This window comes from Amphiura filiformis, chromosome 13, assembly GCF_039555335.1.
Source record: "Amphiura filiformis chromosome 13, Afil_fr2py, whole genome shotgun sequence".
Lineage (NCBI taxonomy): Eukaryota > Metazoa > Echinodermata > Ophiuroidea > Amphilepidida > Amphiuridae > Amphiura > Amphiura filiformis.
In genome coordinates, this window is record NC_092640.1 from 59119144 (window position 1) to 59146727 (window position 27584).

The window sequence follows — 27584 nt, forward strand, 5'->3', positions numbered from 1 at the left end:
TGACAAATTATTCGTAGTGAGATTAAGTTCTAAGGTTGTGTAATGTTTGAAATATGTTAACATGCAATGTTTTAGCAAGTTATTGGTCTATTTTAGCCTCATTATGTCACTAAATTCCAAGAACGAACCCGCGTTTAAATAAGATAATCTGTTGTAAAACCAGCGATAAACCAGCGTCTCAAACATGTTAAACAAATCACGAAACATATCATTTGGTAGTCACGTCAGAATATTATGTCTATTTTAGCTCAAATATCAACCCGTTAAGTGTTTAAATAAGATAAACACAAAACAAAGTGGACAACACATAAAACTGGACAACTCAAAAAATACTTCGATTTAGAAACACCAACACATTGTTTGATAGGTCTAAGGTTAATATTAGACTCACATTCCTAAACAATCGCTCTGGTAATTTGTCAAAGCATTTTGTGCAATGCTTAGAGATCGTAAGTTGGGCAAACTTTTGAAAACGTCTTCATTGAGTTCAGATAAGCGGTTATCAGAAAGAAGTAAATGATATAAATGTCCAAGATCTCTAAAAATTTGTACCGGAAATATTTTCAATAGATTGTTTGATACATTCAATGTGGTGATCCTAGTAAATTCCTCTATAATGCATCTTGCTCAAACTTTATAATATTATTATGCCATATTTAGCTCTAATATTATCGGTTGGCAAGTTTACAAACATTTTGAAATCCTGATTCTCGTTACCACTGTGAACTAAACATTGCAATGATACTTTCTGTAGCCCAGAGTTGCATTGCACTTTTCGAACTCTATCTTGCATTCATCCGTACCTGTTTCTTCACTGCATGTAATTTGATCTTTTATACCCTTTGACATTTGCAAATACAGACCTACTATTTACGTTAGAGAAATGGTTGCTGTTACATGTTCTGGGCAGTCTAGCGCGGATTCAGCCCGAACATTAATTTTTTGAAAGTCGAGTGATTGTGATATTAATTTCCTGCCTCTCAATTAATCCTGCAATTTTGAACATACAAAATTACTAACTCAGTCAGATTGTTCTAAAACAACATACTTATTCGTACAATTAGAACCCGTTCTTTCTATATAAAGAAAAAATGAATCTAGACTGCCTGGTATTTCCACTTGCAAGAATGAAGTATTTTCCAAATGAGCATCGAGGCGAAGACTACAGGTGTGGCCATGGCTGCCTTGAAATGTGATCGCTTCACTGATGTCACCAGCTTCCTGAATACCACATGTAGTAGAACCATCATCCCATAGAGGATCAACAGTAATGTTTGCAGTAGTAAGATGACCATTGAAATATAATTTCCAAAGCACAACGGATGCCACAGGTAGTAATTGTACGTGAATCTTCATGTTGCTCTTCAGGGTTTACACTTGTACGAGTTTGTTATAAACTCCTGCCCGTTACCTCAGATTGGGCTAGCTTACTAAAAATTTACCTAATAATATTTGAACTTGCTCGGAAAATACATAACATGTTTGTTTAATATGGATACTTACAGGACTGGCAAAATTAATTAATCATTTGCGGTAATTTGATCAGTTATTCATTTATGCCGGCCCATGGTTTAGGTAAAGTCATATATATGTGCGTCTTGAAAGATCATGAAGATTCCAGCAAATAGCTATGATGACTAAATCAAGGTCTAAGGAAGAACTTGCCAACACTCGCTATTGATTTAGCTTCATGCCACATCGAATAATGATCTACAATAAAATCAAGATATAATAATATTCAATGTGATTGCATTCAAAGCATAGAGTTTGATTCAACTGCGGAATTTCTTTTAATAACAGAAGCCAATATGATAGCTAAAACAGCTGATGCGAAAATACATTGTACTATTAAAAAATATTGTGTTTTCGCTTTGTTATAGTTATTATATTCATACGCTTAGAGAATAAATTATGTTGAAGACTCCATTTTAATTTTATTTGTCCTGAGACAAACAGAACAACGAATGAAACAAGCTATGATGATATTTTATCAGTTCTGTCGTCGAGCAATTATCACAGGAGGAAACAGGAAAATTGATCCGCGCAGGAATTGAACACATGACCTCAGTTTTACGAGACTTGCGCCTTAACCATGTGGTTGCGGGAGTTCTATGATTAGGGACTGTGCACTAGTTATGACCCTGGGGTAGTAAAATTGACGGAAAGAATTTTTGGCCAGCTGATATGCGGGCAAGCAAATTTTGTTAAGCCGAGATGGGTCGTGCGATTTTTTAGCACATATTCATGAGCGAGTCGCCTTCTAAATAAAAATGCTCTAAAAGGCTTAGGAAAAACAGTGCGGAATAACATACCACATACCTTGTCGGTTCCTCTTATCCAAACTTTCTTTTAACTATTTCTTCACGGTGTGAACACCAGGGTTGTTTATACTGCGATTCCGAAACAAATTCTAAGCAAACCTTGTTGTGGTGTATCATGAGAAGTGTTATCCTTCTAAATGTCATATACCATTATACGGAGGTCATTCAAAAAATTTAAGAGTCTCTATCCAATAATATGCTTACACATCAAAGTATATATCACCGGTGTGTAAAGAGAAACGCGATAACGATTTACACAATTGACTAAAAGATGTCGCCAATTCCCGAAATCCTATGGAAGCAACCAAAGCAACTTCATTGTCGATGTGAACATTGTCAGTACTCACGTGCGCGTGCATGAATATGTGGTAACTCCGTAGGAGTTTGTCTCAAAGGATTTCGGGAATGTGTCTATTCGACGAAAGAGAAAAGTGAAGGGAGCACTTAAGAAAATTATGCTAGGCATGGCACTTTAGATAGTGTTCGTTATGATGGGAGTCTATGAATAGATATTATTATATATTGGTGCATATTAGTTTCGGTTCATAACGATACACAGACTTTTTTTTGGTTTTTATCATCTGTGAGTGAGTGTATTTCTGTTCGGTAATGTAATTATACATGGTGGCAAACAAAGGCAGCACAAAAGTACATACAATGTACACCATGACTACTAGCGAAATGAGCTGGCAAGAATATCCTATGCAAGCAACCGAAACTACGTCATCGTCGAAGTGAACATCGTCAGTACTCACGTTCGACTATAATAAAGGCGCGTGAACATGACTGTGATAACGTAGGAGTTTCACCCTAAGGATTTCGGTAATGTGTCTATTCGACGAAAGATAAAAGTGAAAAGAATACTTAATAGAAAATGACGCTAGGTGTGGTACTTTAGATAATTTATATGAAGGGAGTCTATGTATAGATATTATTTGTGAGTGTATATCATTTCTTCGTTAATGTAATTACACATATGGTGCAAAACAAAGGTAATTAAATACGATGTACACGCTATTACCACCGCCAATATACGTAGCAATAATCGTACAACTTTCAGAAAGGTGCGGATTTGTTTTTTTTATAAATAACGAAATAACCTAAGGGGCTAAAATAGTATAACAAGTTTCGCATGAGCGATACGCGCAGTTGTCCCATAAACTTGAACGTTAACAAGATTTCCCTACCCTGATATCTGACCCCTGGTATCTGGTACGCCAGTGACATGGCGTTCAGGACTTTGAGGAAAGGACGGCAGTAGAAGCATTGAAGAAAGTGAACAAGGCGTAGATTCATGTGACAAAGCCGACTAAAATATTAAATAATGTTGAAAATCATAATTGTTATGTGAATTGAAATTAATACTAGTCCAATATCCGAAGGTGAAATTAACTGCAAATCTTTGAGTGTATACTCTTTATTCGTTAGTGTAATTATACATGGTGGCAAAACAAAGGTAGCGCAAAATTAAATACGATGTACACACACCATGACTACCAGCAAAAACTGAAGAGAACAAGAGCTGGCAAGAAAATTATGCTGGGTGTGGCAATTTAGATAATAACCGTTATGACGTGAGTCTACGTAGATATTTTCATACATGTATACTGAGGGTTTCTGGAATGTGTCTATTCGGCGAACGAAAGAGAAAAGGGGGCACTTAAGAAAATTAAGCTAGGCGCGGAGTCTATGTATAGATATTATTATATATTGCTGCATATTTGCGTCGGTTAATAAAGATACACATAATTTGATTATTTGTGAGAGTACACTTTATTCATTAAGAAAATTATACGTGGTAATAAAGCAGCGCAAAATTAAATACGATGTGCACACCACCATGACTACCAGCGAAAAGAGCTAGCAAGAATATTTTGGTTTAGGTTTAGGTTTTATTAAACAGATGCATCGCAGCCAAAGGCTGAATTGAGTACCGTTTAACAAAAATACAATATAAATATAAATATACATAAATACAAGATTATACAAAAACAGACCAATTAGAAGAGACATATCAAAATGTGAGCAATAAAAAAAAAAAAAAAAAAAACTTTGGATGGAGTCTGAGGAGAATGAAGAGAATGGAAGCCAGAGGCGAGACAACCTACTTATTGAGAAGATGGATATAGTAGGGTACCGGGCTGTTGGCGAATCTTTCAGTGCGCATTGTCAGCCTGGAAAACTCATCATCATTCCTGAGACTCCTACCATGGACCTCCTTCCTTCTACGAGGGAGAAGCCCACTAGTGCGTTCACATGATGGAAGCGACTGAGCAAAAGTAAGGCAGTGACTTTCCCTCCTAGTGGAAAGGGGGTCCAAGTTGCAAGTGCTGAGAGCATGTTTGTAAGAAATGAACTTGTTATAACCTAATATAATCTTGCAGGCCCTCTTCTGGATACGTTCAATCATCAAGGCTTGTTTGGCAGTAAGAAAAGAATGCCAGATCACATCGGCATATTCCAGGAGAGGGCGAACATAACAAGAATAAATGGTGATCAATTCAGTGGTGTTGAAACCAAAACGTTTTAACTTACTAAGAATAAACGATCTTTTGTTTGCATTTTGACATATATGATTAACTTGAGTATCCCATTTGAGATCCGCCTGGATGTAAATACCAAGAACTTTGGCATGATGAACATACTTCAGAGAAGCGTTACCAATTTTAAGGCCAGTGAGTGGAGGTGGATTTCTCATGTAACAGATGTAAATAGCTTGGCATTTGTCAGGATTTAATTTAAGTTGATTTCTCAAGGACCAATCCAGGAACTCATCAAGATCAGCCTGAAGACTGCTGCCCTCATTACAGTTGCGGTTCTCCGCAAAGGTAAGATCATCAACATATTTCCAGTAATGAGAGCAGCAGCCCTGAGCCGCATCATTGATGACCGCCTGGAAGGTGATAGGGCCAATTTTGGTGCCCTGAGGAACACCTGCATGCAACTGAGCATAATCGGACAATGTTTTATTATATCTTACACATTGACGACGGTCACTGAGAAAATTGATGACCCAAGGCACTATGGCCCCTGACACCCAAGGCCAATAACTTGTCAATCGCAATATTATGATTAACAAGGTCAAAGGCCTTGGAGAAGTCAGTAAGGACCACAGTGCCTATATTTTGAGGTGAATCAGAACCAAGGAACATTGTATGAATAAGATTAATCAGATAATGAGATGTAGAAATGCCACTGATGTTACCAAACTGGTTTATGTCAATATTGTCAGCAATATCCTCAAGAATCCATTTAGAGATGAAACCCTCAGCAATTTTAGCAAATATATCAGTCAATGATATGGGTCTAAGTTTGTCAATACAAGGGGGATATTGTTTTGGAACCGGGATAACAATTGCAGACCTCCACTGATGGGGGACAATGCCTTCAGCAAACGATATCTTATGCAAGCAACCAAAACGTGGTAAAGAGTTTTCATGTTGACATTTGTATTTGTTTAGAATATACAGGGGTGAACATAACTGGTAATTTAATTCTTTTGCTTACTGTATATTGAGTCCGTTTTTTATTATAGTATAGACAATAAAATAGAGCTTTAATATTTCATAATTAAAGCAATACTTTGAAATAAAACGGATTTGTGTATAATATCATATAATTTGAATTTGTACAGTGAAATGGAATTTGATTATGGTATTGGCTAGTGTAAGAATAAATTGCAATAGTCGTTAAAAGGAGCATTCAATCGACCAATCATGAACAATGTGAATTACTATTATTTTTTATCATTATTTTTATATAACTAAATAGCTTTTAAGTATTTATACATATTTACAAAGGTTCTTGAAACAAACCACTATTTTGTTCATGTTTTTGCTTTTCCTAGTCGGAAAGCACCTTTGAAATATTGATTGATAATCCTTTTCTTCGGTTGAACAATTCCCGACCAGAAAGGGTGTGGTATTGAAATTGAAGGGAGGATAAACACGTGATTTTAAAAATGGGCCCCTCGTCTATATTCGTGACCTAAGGTCCTCTTCTGTGAATCGACCTGGGTTCAACCGGTAGAAAGGCTCATCAATCAATCCTCTATACTATTCCACTTCGGGCATCTTGGTATCCAAATGAATCTACAAGATAAAATTTTATAATAATAATAATGATAGTAATGTTATTAGTAATAATATTAATATTATACATTCAGTTTTTATTTAGTCTTATTTATTTATTTAAAACATTCGGCCGAAGCCAGGCTAACCCCAATTAGTGTTCAGAGGCAACTAAATTCAAGGGATGCTATCCGGATATGACGGGACAGGGATATGGGAAGAGGTACGATTTTAGATGCAGGAGGAAAACCAGAGCACCCGGAGAAAAACCTGCGAGGATAAGCATGGATCGACAACCAAATTCACATATAGCACAGCGGGGAATTGAACCCCAGCCACAGTGGTGAGACCACTACACTACATAATTAATTTATACTCGTATGGTCTTTCAGAATCTGCTGTGGGACCATCTGTATGAAATTACTATTACGTTCTGTCTCAGAGCTGAAAGTACAAAAATAAAAACACCCATTCATTTCTTATCACCTGCTATTTTCACATTAGTTCCTTGGTATTCAAATACCAAGTGCCATTTCCCAAGCAGGTTTTATATACTCCCACTTAGCCCATTTCCCAATACATGTACAGAAGCGCATAAATGTCCTTTGGTATTTTAAACAAAACATTAAAGTTGATTACAGTTTTATGTGCTTTTATTTACTTTTCTTTTCTTTTTGTTGTTGCTAAAAATTCAACGATTTTTGTTGGTGTAGTTATTTTTGTTATTTAACCCTATTTTTCCTTATTCGGGCTTCAATTTAATCCATCTAAAGTGACTAACTTCTGAGTCTTGGTTTTATAAAGGGAAACCTATATTAAAACAAGGATGGAAAGGAAAATATGAATCGGCTGGTTATAGAAGCTGAGAGATGAGGGTGGAGGCAGATCTTTTTGAATGACCTTCGTGTAATGGTATATGACATTTGGAAAAAAAAGGATCAAAATGGTATACTTTTTTCACTCACCGTTTCTAGTTGTTCGTTGTGTAATGGTGTGCTAGGTTTGTCCAGAGTCACGTGGCTAGTACCAGGCAACGTTCCGTCCTCGTTAACAGTTTGAGCTGTATACATAAAAATATTATTTTATAACAACAACAACAACAACAACAACAACAACAACAACAACAACAACAACAACAACAACAACAATAATAATAATAATAATAATAATAATAATAATAATAATAATAATAATAATAATAATAATAATAATAATAAATAACAATAGTAATTATAGTAGTAATAATCCCCCCTACTCGACTATTTATGTAATTAGGCTTCCCTAGCCTGTGCATTAAATTTAGCATCCATGTTATTCTAAAAACAAACGTTTTTTAGAAACATTTCAGTGTGGCGAATTGCGGTGTAAGAACATGTATAGTGGTTTAGATGCAAGCACTCTTTATAAAAGTTTATTTACCTTATGATTTGGGTCAAAAAAGATAAGTAAAATTTAGAAAAGAGTAAGAGGAACAGTTATTTGCCGGAAGAACTCAATTGAAAATAAACCATACAATTTCCAAAGAAATATACGTTTTCGTTGCGCAAAGAACGTCAAAACTTCTAATAGATAAAACATGTTGCGGTTTTTAATCACATTTTGAGTTTTTCAAGCATACAGATGAATTATTGTGTTTATGTGTCCAAAATCATATTTAGTGATTTTACAGCTTATTTGGGGTCAAAGGAATCAATGTAATCAATGAAATGAAGTTAAGCATATTGATATTCACTTGTAGGTAAAGTTCTTAAACTGCTCTCAATTCAGCAAAAGCATTTTTCTTCACGATAACCAGTTTGGCTTTCGCGCTAATCATTCTACTGATATGGCCATTGCCCATCTTACCCAAACTGTTTATGATTCCTTTTTCTATATTTTAATATATTTTTAAAGAAGAAGAAGACCAAAGAAGTATCAACTTACAAAACTGAGCAGTTCGCATTTGCATTTCATCATTGAGCACACGTGTTAGTGTAGTTTCTTTGTTCTAAATAAAATAAGATAATGATACGAAACATCCTTATAATAATAATGGATAAATGTTTCTAGAATGCAAAATGATATGTTACGGGGTTTTTGGTGTTTTGTTTTTTTTGTGGATAAAATCATGGTTAAAATTTGATGGGGCGTGTTTTTAAACTTAAACAATCTGTCCAATATATGATTCTATAATATGGGTTATTTGCACACGTTCTTCAACTTAAAAGCAAAGAAGACCTATGAGGTGCAATTGACCGCGATATTCACAAATCTGCAGCGGATCAAAGTTTTTGTTCATAATATCATAAAATATGGCCAACTTTGGATGCATTCCCGGGATGTACTCACACAAAATGTATGTTTGATTGTGCATAAATATAAGGCCGAAAAAAAAAAAATGTTTTGGTTCTCATCCCTTTATCGAGGACGAGTTTGAAGTTTCATAGTTATCTATTACCTATACCATTTTTCACCCTGATGTGACAGTGACGTCAACGCGTTGAAGCAGCTGTTTCGCTCGCGCATCTATAAGCGCGTGCGTGTGTACAACAGCGCTTTGACCGAACGCTAGCGATTTGAGGCTGCGCCAAAATTCGCACTGTATTGACGTCAGTGCCACTTCTGGGTGAAAAATAGCACGGCCTCAAATTTTATCACAAACCAGCCAAATCTGCCATAGGTTTGCATTGCTAGTAGAAAAAAAATGAATTTAGAACTTTCTGCGTTCCAAACTGTCACACATTCACGAAGTAGCTTGAGTTTAAAGTGAAACTACGGCCATTATCATTTCTGGAACCATTCTGATTTAGACGAAGGACAGTACCAACTATCTCACATATTTGATGAAAAATCCCTTGAAGGAAAACCAACAGGGAACTCTAAGATCAACTTCCTAGCGTCGGTTGCCAACAGTCACTACCCATCAGTGTTAATCGATAACGGTATGCCACAAGTGAACTTTCATCACATACTAAGAACCTTATCTACTGAGTCCAACATTCTCTACGCATCAAATGTAATTAAATGTTAATCAAGGATAAAACTAGGTATATCAACAATATAAGTATCCGGATAATCGATAAAACCGAAATATGCATTTCCAGAGCCCAAAATGGGTATGAACTTGGCAACAGACCTGCTATAACGATACAGTAATTACCCCCAAAAGTGGCTTTCGTTATAAACCTTATTTGTTAAACCATATTATAACATTTGTGAGGAGAACGCCCTAATATTTTTTTAATTCTGGTTTTTACACGATTGTAATGTACTTTAGTCAATCAAGACTTTAGGTGCCAAAATCCGAGATTTTGAATAAAACGATGGAACCGTTCGATGGAAATATTAGTCGAACACGTATGCACAGTAAACACGTCGTGCGGGATACATATCGTACCGTATTACAAACCGCGGGAGTAACATGCATGGCGCTGGTAAAATTCAATTTTATGTTCGAAAAATTAATATCTGACAGTAAAAGCTAACATTTTATTAATTACTAATCTATTTTTTACAGAAATGTTATAATATGGCTTTAAACTGCGATTTTACTTTTTAAAATATATATTATTTTATCGGAAAACTGGGAAGTGAATCGTCACTTTTAAAGCCCGCCCCTTAAGCCACACCGTACACTTAGAAATATTTTGTTTCATTCAAAAGACAAATGGGATACCTGCATCAATTTTGACAAGTCTTAAGAGAAATATCAAATCGGCACTAGACTGATGATAAGGCTTCTAACAGAGCACTCGTCAGATCACAAAAGATATGCCTCCATTACAGGGAAGAAAATCAAATCTGCGGTAACCGATTACGATTAGGAGGATAATCATGTAATTGGATAGGAGTTTTCAAAATTAAAGACATAGAAAACAGTACAGAAATAGGAAACAGATCAAGGAAGAGATCTGGATAAAAGTAAGGACCAAAATACACAGAGATGAAGGGACTTAAAATACAACAGCGCCATCAACGACAGCTCTACAGGAAGCAGACATCGATTTGCTGAAATTGGCATTGAGAAAATGCCAAGTGTTAGCAATAAATTATTATAAATTATTATTGTGATCAATAACATCAAATTTGTATCAGTATCAGTGTAAAAGAAGAATAACTATAAGCTTCATTTCATTACGTTTTGTTGTAAGTTTCTATAAAGAGCATCCAACCGCAACTTCTCAGTTTGATATTTAAAAATGTCAAACTGTATCCTTATTGGTTCACATTCGCCCTCATTCCATTATAGATAGAGTATGATAGCGCATACTAAAACCCTGCTAAGCTGTTACTTAGAAGCATGCACAGTTGCACACGTCTAAGTTTTCTTAGAGGGTGTTTTTGGACATATTATGTAACTGGTATTGCATTTAACTATAAACAGTCCAAGAGAGTGCCAAATATGGATCAGGAGTATTACATAATAATACCCTGCTATGACAATAGCTGCACTAGGTTAATCGTATAATCTCCTTATGTGGTTAGCATGGCTGGGCCAGGAAATCCACAAGGTCAGCCAATGTATGTACATGTATTCGGTACATGTGCCATATCTTTTACAATGGGTGATAAATTTCTGGTTTGTTTTATTTCAAAACGCAACAGTCGATATTCTAAATCTTGGTCCAAATCCAAGAGAAGAACCAACTCTAGTAATTTATGTGGTTTCAAATTATATCGGCCGTTGCGTTTTTGATAGAAATGGTGTTTGTTGATGTGCACAGTTTCCCATTAGATCATAACATGCTGTTGTACATCCAAGGTCAAAGGTCTTTTAATCCATATTTGGCGTTGTTCTGGGACTGATAAAGCACTATATTAAAAAATTATAACATTTTTTGCATAATAATAAATTTGTATGATATTTACCGAGTCCGTCTTTATTGGTATTGTAATGTTCCTTTTATCGTCTGCAAATTCAATTCGACCAAATGCTGCTTTCACAACTGACTGGACCTTGAATAAACAAAAAAATTGGATAATTAAACAATCATGGTTTGTGTGCGGAGGTGTACGTGGGGTAGGGGTTTAATATAAAGGCATGATTAGCTTGTAGTGTGTATACATTGTTATTGTTATTTGTAAAAATTGATGGAACGGTGTCCTTACCTCATGATTAAAAAAGACAATATATCATGAAAATAAAGAACCCTTGCAGAGAGCTGAAGATAACGAAAAGATACTGAAAAATAACGGCAGCATCGCCAATTGCCAACAATCCAAATATCCAAGTACTGCCAAGAAGCGGTGTCAAGATCAACACCCCTCTTAATGATGCTCTGAAAGCAAATGAATTTTAATATCAATTTATTTTCATTTAGATTCTTGACAACAAAGGTAAAGAAATATAACAAAAGAATACTATACCAAACAAATGGCTATGTAAGGAGAGATACTATCTTGCGTAATGATGAGGATGATTTAATAATAATAACAACAATGTAATGACAATAATGATTACAAAGATAAAAAGAATAATTGATACCTTAATCCAGTTGTATTGTTCATATTGTTGACTGCGCTTGATGAACGGTATATGATACGTCCAATGATAACAAGTAGCACTGAATTGATCTATGTTAATAAGAAGACATTGTTAATTAAAGAGGCATTTCGTTATTCATAGCCTCATTTCCACTTTTCTCAAAGAAAGTTGAGATTTTTATACCACCGGAAACCTCTGGCTACATGATGTTAGTGTGCAAACAAATAGCTTACAGGTTCATTCGCTTGTCACAAATATAATCAAATTGGTATTTATCAGTGTTTATGATCTGTTAACAGAACGAAATTCACAGCACAGTGGGTATCAAAATAAATTATACAGTTTGGAAAATGCCACTAGATTAAAAAGCATGAGGTATTTGGCCAAAATGCTATAGTTGGTAGATAAATTAATATCTTGTCCTCCCATAAATGTAAAATAACTGGCAAGTGACCATTAATAAGGACTCAGTGGCTCTTATTTGCGAGCCTGGTCAAAATACAGTTGCGCGAAGCCAATTAAAATCAACGCAACATGAAAATCACATGTTTAACCACTTTAGAGTAATTGACAGTCAGTCTCCACATGGCCACCAGGGCTCATTTTGGGACATTTCCGCGATGTTTCATTCATTTAATTGCATTTCCAAGTTTTTTAGTATAACATTGGCAAGCAAACTTGAAATCCAGACATTTCTTTAATTGAAAAGTTACTCCTCTATTGGGGTGTGCACTTATTTTCTGGAATAGACCAATGCTTTCATTGATATAAACAGGAAGGAATAAGGAGGAAACAAGAAAGTAAAAGGAGAAAGAATGAGACATTGTTTACTCACCAAAATAACAATACACGCCGGTCCCGCAAATGCCCATATAACTCCATTGGTCATATTTAACCAACAACTAAAACAGGGAATAAAACAAACACTTAGTCGTCATTTTGCACACTTAAGTGAGCAGATACTAGTATTGCTTTTTCCTGATCACTTTTCAAATGCTACAATGTACACTTTGGCGAACTATAAGGGTGGTTTTTTTTAAAACCCACGTGACCTTTGGGGATGAAAGTTGGCTAAATCATTCCCAATTTGGTTCATGCCTCAGATACGATGAACCATCTTCATGAGAGTGATAATTTTAGGATCATGTGTTCCAATGTTTATAGATGAAAAAAGCCAATATTGCCGATTTAGACGTGTTTTGCTTGAAACCCAAAACTATTTTGCTTATGACACTAACACTGTATCACCATCTTAAATTCCTCGCGGGTATGTAAATTGTGCATTATATCATCTTATGTGCCTATTAACGAGTTGCTCGGACAAGAACAAATTTGTAGGGTAGTTTGTTCAACTTTTTTATTTTTATTTTAATTTACAATTATCTGTAACACAGATATTTGTAAATTAAAAAACTTCTTTCTTGTCCGTGAAACTTGTTGATAGGCACATTTGCTTAGTATCGATTTTTTACGGTATTATAATTAGCTAACTAACCACTATTATGGCTGCAATATTTAATATAGTTTAGGTCAACAAAAACGCAATAAAATTCAAGGCATGAAATAAAAAGTATTACTCAGAAAACAATGAATCGTGAGTCCATCAGAGCAAATTGTGTAATTTAATCTGGACTTGCCCATAATGGTGAACACATGAATTATATCTTAAATACCTGCTAATCGCCGTATACGAGTTGAACCGTATCCCAGCACTGACGATTACGATGGGAATGGGAATTCCCCATCCGATTCCAAGGTATATTGGCAGACGGTTCTGCTCGGAGCCATAAACTTTGACAATCTTGTAAAACAGATCTAATCCTTCTACCAGCATCCATCCGAATACAGCGAGATAGAGGTAATGAAGCGTCAATGCGATGATTGTACAGGTTAACTGTTTGCGATAAAGAGAATTAGGAGTTTGTTCTTCAGAGAAAATAGAAACTATTTTGACCAATCCTCAATGCGTTTATTTCTCGTTCGCTATAATATATTCTGATCTCATTCATTAATTTTAGCACAGAGAATCAGGGTGGGGTCGGATGCGATATTGTCATTTTACGTCGCAATTGAATAGCACGTAATCAAGAAATCAATTCTAATTGTCAGGGCCGTTCCGACCATTAGGCCAGGTAAGGTGGTCGCCTAGGGCGGCAAACGCAGAGAGGCGCAAAAGAAGAAAAAGGCGAAAAAGAAAAAAAACGGAATGGAGGAAGAAAAGTTGCGCCTCGCACCTGCTGGAATAGACTGCAATTGGTATCAGGGAATCACAATCAGTTGGTATTTTCAAGAGGGTTCTAAAGTCACATTTGTTTCCATAGATTTCCATGGGAAAAAGAAAAGAAACGGGGCAGAAAACGGTCGTGGGTAGTATACAAATAGGTCAAAACTGATGAGTTTTCAAGTGGGCAACCCCCTTAACACTTTTTTGGTATGACTAAAGATTTGTAAAGAATTGTATTGGTATGATGTTCGAACTATGTTTGATATCATAGTTTAAAGTAGGTAGAAAAAAGTAGAAAAAGTTGACAGGTAAGCTGAATAAAATGCCTCACTACCTTATTTCCCGACAAGTCTACGCCAATAAGGAATAAAACCTGGGCAGCAAGTAAAGACACAGCTAAATTGGTATGGATAATATTACGCTCAGCTGTTCGGAGGGTCCTGAAATTGAAACAAATCAATATTATATAAGTATTACCTAAAAAGAAGCAGGCTGCTTGAACCATCGTTTGACGAATGGAGAACATGTAAGTAGGTGTGTGTGAGAGTCCCGGGTGGGAGTGTGTGAAGCCTAACAACGTCTCCGTTACTGATACTACTTAGAGTGTATTCGCCATAGAAGTGATGATGTAACAGGATTATCAACCATAGAGGCCCAACATGCTTTTATCGATTGGCTCAAAACAAAGGATTTGAACCGGTGTCTTTCACTGTAAATATGGCGCAGTGCAGTTCATTCAATCAAATGTTGTCATCAACCTATTTGATCGTAGTGCATTTGTTATGTGTGTGAGACGATCTGTCGCGGTAGATTGCAATCATGCTTTTGAGTAGTCCGCCATATTTACGGAATGATACGTCATATGCACAACTTCTATAGCATTAGATGAGTACAATTTTTGAATATGTCGCCATGCAGTACAACATTCACGCGGTACTTATTAAAAATAAAAATAAATTTTGGATTTATAAAGCGCCTTTCTCCAGATCTTAGATGACTCAAAGCGCTGTAATTTCGCTGCAATGGTGAATCATCACAATCAGATCGCATCAACTAGGTTGCTGCCGAACGGCGCACACCTATCCGCATTTAGATTGTAACATCCACCAATTATCTGTGCAGCTCCCCAAATTCCATTGGGTGAAGCAAGTTTTTGATAACCAAACTAATCACCGATTTTTGCGATACGGGAGGAAACCGGAGATCCCGGAGAAAACCTGCGAGAGCGAGCATGGAATCGGGATAAACCAAGTGCACATGAGTCCTTGGGCCGCGCCGGGGCTTGAACCCGGGACCTCAGTGGTGCAAAGCGAGGGAATTACCGCTGCGCTAACTCGCCCTCCCTTATTCATTGAACCATAGATGTCAAAGAACAGATATCAGATCTTATCATATTCTATAGAATAACTCTATCATGCTGACCTGTAAGATTAGTATCTTTGCAAAGAGCGGTATTGTATTCAATCAATGATTGCAGACATACACAGGTGATGAGTGCAACCTGCTTGTAATGCAGGGCGATATATTCAAAATTGTACTCATCTACTGCTATGGCAATTGATTCTGTTACATCATCACTTCTACGGCGAATAGCGTCACCCTACTTAATGAGTATCATATTTTCCTTATTCTTTTGTACTTTTCAAACATATTCTTAAACATTTCAGACATAAATCTTGAATTAACCTGAACATCATGAATATTCCAATAGTGATCAATAGGGCGGAGATGGATACGCAGCTGAGAATATTAGTCAACATGTCAAGAATTTTGTAATCGTTGTGTGATATCTGAAAAAAAGACACAAAAAAATCCATAAAGTATAAAGTAGAAAGAAAGTACACTAAGCCAAAAAAGACACTTGTAATTTTTCACAAGGGCATATCTTAAAATCCTGTCTATCAAAATTAACCAAAATTACACACAGGATTGCCTTAATACTCTACTCTAAACACATGTCACTAACTATGCAGTTGTCCAACTGACACAACAACAAAATGCACTGACGTGCACCACCTTCCTCGACCACATTCACAGCGCAACAGATTTCTTTGGCTGGGATCCAATTATTCGCCTGTGAATGTGACCCCGGAAGCTGTTCTGTGTCAGTAACCAAGCAGTTGTCCAACTGACACAACAGTAAAATGCACTGACACAGAACAGCTTCCGGGGTCACATTCACAGGCGAATAATTGGAACCCAGCCAAAGAAATCTGTTGCGCTGTGAATGTGGTCCAGGAGGGTGTTGCATGTCAGTGCATTTTGCTGTTATGTCAGTTGGACAACTGTTTGGTTACTGACCAGTGTTTAGAGTAGAGTATTGAAGTAATCCTGTGTGCAATTTTTGTTCATTTTTATGGAGAGGATTTTAAGATATGACCTTGTGACAAATTATAAGTTTCTTTTTTGGCTTAGTGTATGTAACAACCATCAGAACTTGCCCTTGAGATGGGAAGTACAGTTTTTTATCTATAATACTTTCAAATGTAATTCTATGAGCATAGCTGTGAGAATAAGGAATTGTGCCCCAGCAGAATAAGATATTTAAAATCAAGAACATAGTTGAAATAATCTTCCAGCTTACCTGTGTCGGGAGCTCGGTTACTTGTAGAAGGATAGCAAAACTTGTTGTGTGTTCTGAATGGCATGAGATGGAGCTATCATCCTCCTTCACCTTTGATAAACCACTTGTGGAAAATGTTCTAAGAAGAGATCAAACATTACAATGCTAACTAAATTGAATTTGTATGTTTAATGGGGTTTTTTCAGTTGGATCAAAAACCAAGACTTGTTACCTGTCATGTTACCTAAAACACTTATGCGCTGATGCCATAATGAGACTAAGCGTGAGGATTATTGCCATTAATGGAATAGATTTCATTTCACTGTTTTTGTTCAGCCAAAGCGATTAAACTGATTTAGTCTAACAATGCTTGTAACATATCATATGCAGTGTCAGTGAGACTGTCAATATTTGACATTAGACACTATCTGCACGAACTTTATCGCATACAAGTCATTGACCATTCATTTGCCCTTGCTATATGAAACGTATCTATGTGATCACTTTAAACTTTAGGGAATAAATGGGTTTTCAGATGGCGTTTGAAGATTTGGACGGACGCCGTCTCTCTGATGCCAACAGGAAGCTGGTTCCAAAGATATGGGCCAACCACGTGAATGCTTTGTCACCAACCGTACGCCTCGAGCGTAGAACAACAAGCCTGGTAAAATCAGAGGAAGAACGGAGTCGACGCCTATAGCCATCTGATCTGAAACATTGTACTAAACAAGATCATTGGTAAGATAGCTAGGAGCTAGATCATGAAGACATTTATAGATATATAACAGAATCTTGTACTTAATTCTGTCCGTAACCGGAAGCCAATGAAGAGTACACAGAAGCTGTGACGAACTTTGGTCCTGTCCACAAGCAAATACCAACCGCGCAGCCTTATTCTGCAGGCGCTGAATACGCTTAAGGTCGACTTCCTTGGCGCTGAAAAGTAACGAATAGGCATAGTCTATTCGACAGGACCAAAGATCGTACAGCGTGATGACAGGCTTCTTGTGTAATAAACCTTCCTATTATCCATAAATTACGAATATGAAAATTAACGCTCCTACACACCACTGATCTGGTCAGACTTTACTGACTCGAGGAAGGTATGTGGACTATAACACGTGCATACTTACGATGTTTTCTCATCCCAGAAAGAGCAATATGTTTCTTTCATCACAGTCGATGACATTGAAGTGTTCGATTTCTACAAGAAATATATTGACAATAATACTATCATTAAATTACAAAATACTATAAAGAATAGGATGACTAAATTTAATAACGAACACTTTAATGAAGGCAATCAAAGTTTGCAGTCTGATGTCTTGGACAAAAGTGAATTACACTTGCTAAAAAGAAAATATTTAACAAAACGTTCAAGTACTCTCAAATACCTTAGTTTTCAGTTGAAAGTCAAGCGGAACAGGGTAAGTCGATTCGTTGACCTTTATCCGAATGCTGATAATTCCACTTATTATTTCGGTAAGCACTTTAGCATCTGAACCATATTCCCTTCAACACAAAAATCCACATAAAGTTAGGTAAACTTTACATACACTGAACACATTGCTGGTGCTAAACATAAAGAAATCAGAAACAAATCTCAAATGGATCCAAAATACTGCTAACGACGTAAAAAACAGGCATGTAGGTCATAAAAAGTTCAATTCTAAGTAGGAGCCAAACGACCTTGAGTTAATACCGTTGATTGTGTGTTGGTCATCACTGGAGGAAATGTAACGTTTACATACCTGAATTCAATGACAACTTCGGTTTTATCCCAGTTACTAAAGTAGGTGACAGTTAATGTTTTACGGCCTGTATAAAATATAACAATGAAAAGGCTTTTAACCACTTATATAATCTATGCTTATATTAAGCAGGGCGTGATCTGGACAGTCTGTTGAGCTGTATTACGTTATAAACCTCTAACATAAAATGTGAAACATTGCGTTGATAAGCCTATTACAGAAAATGCGACAATTTAGTCACTGTTGCCAAATGGACATAAAGGACATCATGCAGTTATTGTTAACTACATGTATGCACACAACACAGGGGCACTCACAATAGGCAATTAAACCCTACTGGTAGCGCTGTATCGTAGCTATTGGCGGATGAACTAGTTAGTATCATATATCAAAAAGTATAAAAGCTATGATTTTAGTACTTTCTCTCTGTTTCAATTACTTATTCTTTTCCAAATATCTGAATCTTCAACCCGGTACAAGCTTTAATAACGGGGAACATACATTTTATTAAAAAGAAATCCTATCATCTATCCAAACTCGCCGTGTTATTCCAATGCACATTTTACTTCACCGGGCAGCCATTTTTTTGATCGTATTTTGAAGATTGGCGTCATAAAACCGTCATAGGTACAAATTTAGTACTTTCTGTCAATCAATTATGGCTTATTCTCTACATGTCAATCTTTAAATAATTGGCATAGTCCTTATAATAACGGTACTCCGCCTTGATGAGTAAATGACAGCAAACAGCTGCAAACCAGTGAAAAATATCCCAAAACTCGGTCAGTGGGGCTGCGTTCGTACATGTCAATAGAGTCATTATCGATTGGATTACTCGTCCGTAGCGGACAATTCGGTCGCTCATTGGATCAATATTATCAGGTGGTAATAAATTTGCATTGGACAATAGATTACTATATAATGGTTTAGTACTGCATATATCGGTTTAATCTTCAATAAGCGTGTATATGGCTGGAAAGGTCACGGTGAATTCGCCGTGGACGTAAGTGCACTATGATTATACTACGATTAAAGAATAATGCCCTGTTTAAGGTCCAAACCAAACAATAACAATAACCCTAAACCTAAAGAAAAAGACGGTCGTAGAACTTCGGAATCCCGGAGCGCCACTTTCTGTGGGGAAGGGGTACACAGTCTTTATATCTGATCACATCTTGCTGGGCTTTTCCTGTTCTATTTACACACAAAAGAAAACGTAATATAACAAGGGTTTTCGTAAGTGGGTCTGTATAAACGACCAATACATCCGTTAAATAAAAATCATTGGTTTTACTGTATGTTAGTTACCTGCTGGCAATCCGCGTAATGCATTTGGCGAGATAGCTACAGAAGCTTTCAATGCTCTGGTTTTGTCCATATCCTCATTTGAAGACTCCAAATCACTTCGTTATTGAGTGTGTCGTCGCTAATACTTATGGCAGCAATATCTGTATAAACAAAAAAGTAACAATAATAAAGAGGAGAACACGTGTATTTACTGTCTCCCAAGGTCATATCAATATCCCAAAACAAATAATCCTATACTAGCCTATGCTGTGGACTAGTCTACCGTTTACAGAATAATATGAAAATGTTATTACTTTCTGTTAATTTACGTCTTTGGCTCAAATGTAAGCATTTGTGGTCAATATTAGTAAAGGATTATTTTGATAAACTATAACCAGCTACCTTCCACTATATTTATAAATACGCAAGTGACACATGGGCACGACATATCACGACCAGCAAGCGTGGCCGAATCCTCATGCCATTGATCATGTTGATAACATAATTATTACAAATTCGGAATTTCTCTATGTGTGATAATTTTGCTTTTCAATAATACTTAAATTTGATGGTATAAAAGAGTTCCTATACTTTTCTGTATAGTGGTTAATTGGTCACGCTTGCTGGTCTTGGTATGTAGTGCCCATGGGTCATGTGCGTATTTATGAATACATATTTATAAATTATAGTCGAATGTTGCTGCTGAAAACACAACGTTTGTTGCAGCGAATAAAACGTCGGACTATCTACTAGCCATAAATAATAAGATTATTATATCATAGATCGCAGAATTAATAAATACACACTTTAAATGTGTAACAAACTTATCAAACAATAATTAGATTTACATTATCGTGTGCCGTACCGAAGTTCGTTTGTGATATATTTATCTTCTCTCCTTCAGGTAACAAACTTGCCAAAGCGTCGCCAATGTTTGAAGCGTCTTCTACTATGTTAATTGTCGTCTGCAAATATAGTCAGGTGTATTATGGGTACAATGAATATTGAGGGTAAATCAGCAAGAGAGCAGCAACAATAATAATAACAAGGATATTAATAATATTAATATTTTATAATTTTGCTAATAACATTACCATTTTGTGGGTTAACATTTTTAAACGATTATAAAATTGAAAATTAATTTCTGAATTTTAACTAGATATTTGAAGAGCTTTGTTTCAAAACCCCTTACATCCACTTTTGACTTTTTGAGAAAAACAGCTTTTTTTAATTGTGCAAGTATTACTTGTTCGATTTGATTCAATTTGGGTTCGGATAAAGTGTTGATGAATAGAAATTAAACTAGAAGGCTATATATTTGTACACAAATACGGCTATACCCGCATGTTGTCGGTGTACACAAACTTACAGTCCTTATTTGCTGAGGACTTAGGTTGCTGTTGTCAGTCTCTCTAATTCACAGTGAAGCTATGCAATTTGATGGATTGAAATTCACAATACTCAATTTGATTAGGGGAAAGCTATTCCAGAGAGAGTATGTTAATTAATTGGAACAGCCATTTCAGAGGGAGTATGTAAATTAAATGGAATAGCTATTTTGGGACCATTTCAGAGAGAGTATGTAAATTAAATGGACCAGCCAAAGGTATGTAATTTAAATGGAAGTCTTAACGCTTCACACATAGTATTTCCAATCATCATCTATACGCTATTGAAATGCACAATATGCAATTTGATTAGGGGAAAGCTATTCCAGAGGGAGTATGTAAATTAAATGGAACAGCCATTTCAGAGGGAGTATGTAAATTAAATGGAACAGCCTATTTTGTGGCCATTCCAGAGGGAGTATGTAAATTAAATAGAACAGCCAATGGGTATGTAATTTAACTGGAACAGCCTTAACGTTAATGTTATCTATATTATAATTACGCTATTGTCTGTGAATCTGTTTAATCCTACGTGTATGGGGTGGGATGGGATGGGTGTTATTAACAATATAATTCTCAGGTGTAATCTGTGTACAAACTCTGAGCCTTGAAGCTGCTTTATTTGATGATAAACGGACGGTCCTTTTTTTTAACATTTGGGGCCCTGGGGCCCATAATTTTGACTTATGAGGCTCATGTACATATGTTGAAGTATAATTCTAAAGTGCTATCAGTAGACTCAAGCTGGGCACTGTAGCTGCTTTATTTACTGAGTAACGGCTGGCCCTATGTTTTAGCATTTTGGGCCGTGGGGCCAATGGTGTGACATATGGGGCTCATATGTCCATGTAACAATATAATTCTCAGGTGCAATCTGTGTCGAGACTCTGAGCTCTAAAGTTGCTTTATTTGATGAAAAACGGCCGGGCCTTTGCTTTAACATTTGGGGCCCCGGGGCCCATAATATTTGACTTATGGGGCTCATGTGCATATGTTGAAATATAATTCTCAAGTGCTATCAGCAGACTCAAGCTGGATACTGTAGCTGCTTTCTTTACGGAGTAACGGCCGGCCCTATGTTTTAGCGTTTGGGGCCCATATTATGTGACACATGGGGTTCATATAATACATATAACAATATAATGCTGAAGACCTATAAGTGTACCAAATCTAAACCCTGTAGCTCCTTTATTTGCTGAGAAACGACCGGCCCTTTGTTTTAACATTTGGGCCTCTGGGGCCTCTAGCCTTAAACATCTGGGGCCAAAATGGGCAAAAGGCAATTTACAACTCAGGGCCCATACATGTGCCACATATGAGCTCTAGTGCCCTTGTAGTTTTATAGCTAGCCTTGTCAATCTGTTGCCCTTATTTTAACATTTGGGGCCCTGGGGCCCATAATATATGACATGTGGGGCTCATGTATACTTGTATATATAGAGTACCCCTGGATCTATCAGTGTACCAACTCAGGGCCCTGAGGCTGCTTCATTTAATGAGAAACAGCATGCTTTGTATTTTTACATTTGGGCCCCTGGGGCCCGTGACCTTTTATCTCTGGGGCCAAGATGTGCAAAGGATAAATCTACGGGGTTGGGCCCATAAGTGTATCACATATGGGCCCTGGGGCCCTTGTAGTTTTAGCGCTAACCCTGTCAATCTGTTGCCCCTTATTTTAACATTTGGGGCCCTGGGGCCCATAATATGTGACATATGGGGCTCATGTATACTTGTATATATAGAGTACCCCTAGGGCTATCAGTATACAAACTCAGGGCCTGAGGCTGCTTCATTTGATGAGAAACAGCATGCTTTGTATTTTTACATTTGGGCCCCTGGGGCCCGTGACCTTTGACCTTTGGGGACAAGATGGGCAAAGGATAAATTTACGGGGTAGGGCCCATAAGTGTACCACATATGGGCCCTGTGGCCCTTGTAGTTTTAGCGCTAGCCTTGACAGAATGTTGTGTTTGATGGAGGAGGAAGAGGAGGAGGAGGAGAAGGAGAAGAAACCATAGAATGGCAATATACCCGTTCATGCTTCGCATGCGGGTATAAAGAATAGTTTTGGTACAATTTTCAAGCCTTCCTATTTATTTTATCATTTCTTTAATATCGCGCTTTTTGTGGATGTAAGGGCTTTTGCAACAAAATTAATTTACCCCTTTTCTAGAAACCACCTTTGCAATCAAATTTGAGCCCATTTGTTTGCACTATTTTATGTAACTTGACTAATGCTTTCAAAATCAAAAAGAAAATTGAATTATCTCATTTACTTTTTTAAATATGAATTTTAATTAAATCCGGGAAAATTATGTTTTTGAGCATTTCCGAAGCTACAGCTTTCGTTAATTACAATGATTTTTTTTTCAACATAGTGACCCCAAAATAGTTCCTTTTGGTTTTAATAGTTAAAGAACATTCAAGGCTATTATTATACATCAAGAAATTATTTTCCTAAATTTCTATATTCATTTTATGTTCAGATTTCCGGAATGCCCTAAGATCTCCGGAAGGGGAAGTGGTATGAAGGTCAAACAACCACCAAAATGTGTATTTTCACCCACACTATAATGTCATGCCAATAACTCAATTTCACCCAAAAGTGGATGTAAGGGCTTTTGCAACAGAGCTCGTCATTTGTGGAAAACCAACCTTTCCACCGTCGTATGTGTCATCGTTGGTGCTATTAGGGCGTAGAGGAGCTATGGCATTATTCATGTCAAGAAGAACTTGCTGTAAGTAAAAAGATAACATGGTGAGTAATGGCAGCTTATACTACACTGAAAAGTATTCTGTTGCACTTGTAAGGACATTCAGGTATTATTTCTTTTCAGACCATTTCAAACGTTTTCCAAATACTGCACTGAATTGGAACTTACAAAAGCCAGATCAGGCAATGTGATATCAAAATATGATCATTTCTACTTCCAAGTGAAGCTTAACAGAGGCTAAATCTCATGTATATCGGAGTCGTCATATAGTTGAAATTCAGATTGTCGATATGATTTTCTTTGAGAGAGCGCAGGCGTACAAGACGGTCACCGTTGCGTATATGTAACTGTAAGAGAAAAAATAGACTAATGTTGGCCTAGTGTTGTCTTACACTTACGTGTCCAAGAACCTCAAGAAGTTCAACCTGTTCTTCATTTGTCGAGTTGATTGGAAGTTGGAATGCATTCACTGATGCCAATGCAGAATCAAAAACTTGGTCAACTTCATTAGCATAGAAATCTACCAATTAAAGAGTAAAACATAAAATAAGCAAGAGACGTTTTATGAAACGTTGATGCAGAATAAACGAATAGAGAGAGAGAGAATGTGTTGGTAAGGTTACGCTCCTCTCGAGAACGACGGGTTGTGGTATTGGCTCCGGTATTGGTTTAGGGAAAAATCATACCATACTTCCGCTCTTTTCCTTCGAGTAGAAGTTAAGCCTTCTGTCCCGTGTAAAGAGTGCCATATAATGTACATGAAGCTCGCAGTCAGCCTCGTAAATGTGAGGTGTTAACAATGTGCGTCACCCTACTACGATAATGGCCTAAGTCATTTATTGTAAGTTTGAGAACAAAGTACAAAACATGGTTCAAGCATGCACCAGTTACGTATCACCATAATTATTTCTGATATAATTGGTCTTATTATCATTCGTTCTTGTGCAAAGATTGGTGATTAAGCATGTTAAGGGCAATTATCGTAGTAGGTCACGCATAGCTGTCGCAATCCAATGATTTTGTTACGTGTATGTGTCATGAAGAAACGTTAAATACCCGCTTTTTAGGGGAATGCCAGACTTTAAGAACGTGTTTGGCTACAGTTGATTTTACTTTTGGCTTTAAAGTCAATCAGATGTACTATAAAAATGATCTTGTGTTATACTATGTTAAATACTTCGCCACAAAAACTAATAATATTATTATGAAATGTTACAACTGGTTAATTAGCAATGATCCGCAAGATCATGCTATTTCTATCAAATATTTGCATGTTTATGGAGAAGAGTTGATAGCGCACCCTCGGTGCCTAGGGGCTGTGTATTGTGTTCCAAGTACCTACATTTGCATAATCCTTGTAGAGTTGATGTCATTATTGTCATATAAAATACACCGGTTTGTTTATGTATCTTCAGATAATGCATACTTCGTGGAATTTTAGTCTTGGCTTCAGAGAACATGTATGTCTTAATTATTTGCATTTGAATGGATAAGTCGGGCGTTAGCATTTATTCAATGAACGCACGCGGCTTGGGGATCAAAATAAGCGCAACCAGGTGTTTGCCTGGCTCAGAAACAGGGATGCTGATATTTTTCTTATTCAGGAAACTCATTCAACATCAGACATTGAACAAAAATGGATTGATGATTGGGGTAACAATAATGTTTATTTTTCGCATGGGACATCCAACAGTAGAGGTGTTTGCATTTTATTTAAAAATTCGTGCAATTTCCAAATTAATAAAAATTTTAATGACGATGAGGGCCGTGTCATTATTTTGGATCTTATTTTAAATGATAATAAAGTTACTCTTATTAATGTCTATGGGCCAAATAAGGATGACCCAAGTTTTTTGAGAATATTCATAGAAAATTGTCTGATTTTGACTGTGAATCAATTATCTGGGGAGGAGATTTCAATTGTGTCCTGGATGTTGTGTGGGACAAAAGAGGTGGTCGTGCTCATACCCATTTCAATTCTCAAAACAGAATTCAGGATGTTATGAAAGATTACGATCTAATTGATATCTGGAGAAAGAGGAATCCTAATGTTTTCAGATATACTTGGCACTCCAACTCAAAGCCTCCTGTTCAATGTCGTTTGGACTTTTTTCTTGTTTCCTTCAATTTATTTTCTCAGATTGAAGACTGTCAAATTAACCCTGGGTTTAAAACAGATCACTCCTCCATCAGCCTTAATGTTGTAACAACAAGCGAGGCTAGAGGGCGCGGATTTTGGAAATTTAACACATCCTTGTTGCATGATAATGAATATGTTAATGTTGTGAAACAATGTATTAATGATATTGTTAATGATGATAGTAATAAGGAGTTGAATCCTAATATTTTATGGGATTTTGTGAAATGTCAAATAAGATCGAAGACAATAGAATATTCAGCCAAAATTTCCAGGAAACGCAAGATTCAGGAGGGCAATTTAGTTACAAATCTAAATAATCTTGAAAAAAATATAGTGATGAGCCTTCTGATGGTATTTTGAATGAGATTAAAGAATGTAAATCCCAACTTGATTCTTTTTATAAGATCAAAACAGAAGGCTGTATTGTTAGGTCCAGAGCCAATTGGGTTGAGCATGGTGAACGAAACTCCAAATATTTTATCAATTTGGAAAAAAGAAATCAAAAGCAGAAGGTCATCACTAAATTGGAATCAGATAACGGCCAAATCCACACTAAAGGTGCCGATATTCTTAATGAGGAAAAACAGTTTTATCAAAATTTGTATACCTCTTGTAATGCTCCGAATTTTGAACTCAATGATATTTTGGCAACGGATACTAATTTTTCAAAATTAGATGAGGATTCCCAAAAAGTGTGTGAGGACTGGTCACTGTAAATGAATGTAAGGAAGCTTTAGTGTTAATGCCTAATAATAAGACTCCTGGCACAGACGGTTTCCCTACTGAATTTTATAAGTTTTTTTTCAACGATATTGTTCACTTTCTTATCAACAGTTATAATTATTCTTTTGACAATGGAAGCCTTTCAATTGATCAACGTAGGGGAATAATTAACCTGATCCCGAAAAAAGATAAAGATCCGATCTACCTGAAAAATTGGAGGCCTATTTCATTACTCAATACTGATTATAAAATTATTACAAAATGTATTGCCCTCCGTTTAAAAAAGGTTTTGCCTAATATTATTCATAATGACCAGACAGGTTTCCTGAAAGGACGTTACATTGGTGAAAACATCAGGCTTGCCCTTGATGTTATTAATTATGTAAATGAAAATAATCTTGTTGGTATTATGTTTTTAATTGATTTTGAAAAGGCATTCGACAAACTTGAATGGTCCTTTGTGTTTAAGGCATTAAAATTGTTTAATTTTGGTGATGATTTGATTAATTGGGTGAAAGTTTTCTATACAGATATTACCTCGTGTGTTATGAACAATGGACATGCTTCTGATTTTTTTGAATTGTTTTGTGGACTTCGTCAAGGTTGTCCACTTAGTCCGCTGCTTTATATAATTAGTAGTGAGATTTTGAATTTGGCCATCAGAAATGATAATAGTGTTAAAGGTATCATGGTTGAGAATACTGAAATTATTATTAGTGCTTATGCGGATGATACCACTATTTACTTAAAGGATGTTGGCTCCCTTCACAGAGTTGTTCACATTCTTGAGACTTTCCAAATTTACTCTGGCTTGAAAATTAACTTGGATAAATCTGAGTTACTCCCTTTAGGTTTGTTTAAGGATAATCCTCCTGATTTAAACAATGATGATTTACATTTTACTGCCAATCCTGTTCGTCTTTTGGGTGTAGTTTTTAG

The 27584-nt window shown here is 36.4% G+C and overlaps 1 protein-coding gene and 1 long non-coding RNA gene across 2 annotated transcripts; both read right to left on the reverse strand.

Annotated features, from left to right (window-relative positions):
- Positions 1 to 6149: 6149 nt before the first annotated feature.
- On the reverse strand, positions 6150 to 11328 carry LOC140167342 (uncharacterized). Its single transcript, XR_011861041.1, has 4 exons — positions 11240 to 11328; positions 8315 to 8378; positions 7357 to 7451; positions 6150 to 6412 (listed from the first exon to the last, which is right to left on the reverse strand). It is a non-coding gene; the product is annotated as an uncharacterized lncRNA (long non-coding RNA).
- A 158-nt stretch (positions 11329 to 11486) lies between these two features.
- LOC140167790 (adhesion G-protein coupled receptor D1-like) lies at positions 11487 to 24298 on the reverse strand. The gene is made up of 14 exons (XM_072191083.1): positions 24181 to 24298; positions 23724 to 23804; positions 20546 to 20645; positions 19702 to 19841; positions 18394 to 18460; positions 18037 to 18154; positions 17776 to 17846; positions 16664 to 16781; positions 15766 to 15869; positions 14414 to 14519; positions 13529 to 13749; positions 12691 to 12757; positions 11856 to 11944; positions 11487 to 11649 (listed from the first exon to the last, which is right to left on the reverse strand). The coding sequence occupies exons 4-14, from the start codon at positions 19769 to 19771 to the stop codon at positions 11487 to 11489; spliced, it is 1194 nt and encodes a 397-aa protein (XP_072047184.1). The 5' UTR covers positions 19772 to 19841; positions 20546 to 20645; positions 23724 to 23804; positions 24181 to 24298.
- Between the last annotated feature and the right edge of the window lie 3286 nt (positions 24299 to 27584).

Excerpts from the sequence above, each read along its gene's own strand:
- LOC140167790 (XM_072191083.1), bottom strand. The coding sequence starts at position 19,771 with ATGGACAAAACCAGAGCATTGAAAGCTTCTGTAGCTATCTCGCCAAAT. Across the intron at positions 16,782-17,775 it reads TTCTGGGATGAGAAAACATC|AACATTTTCCACAAGTGGTT; the intron begins GTAAGTATGCAC and ends ATCTCTTCTTAG. Across the intron at positions 12,758-13,528 it reads TCGTATACGGCGATTAGCAG|TTGTTGGTTAAATATGACCA; the intron begins GTATTTAAGATA and ends TCCCTGTTTTAG.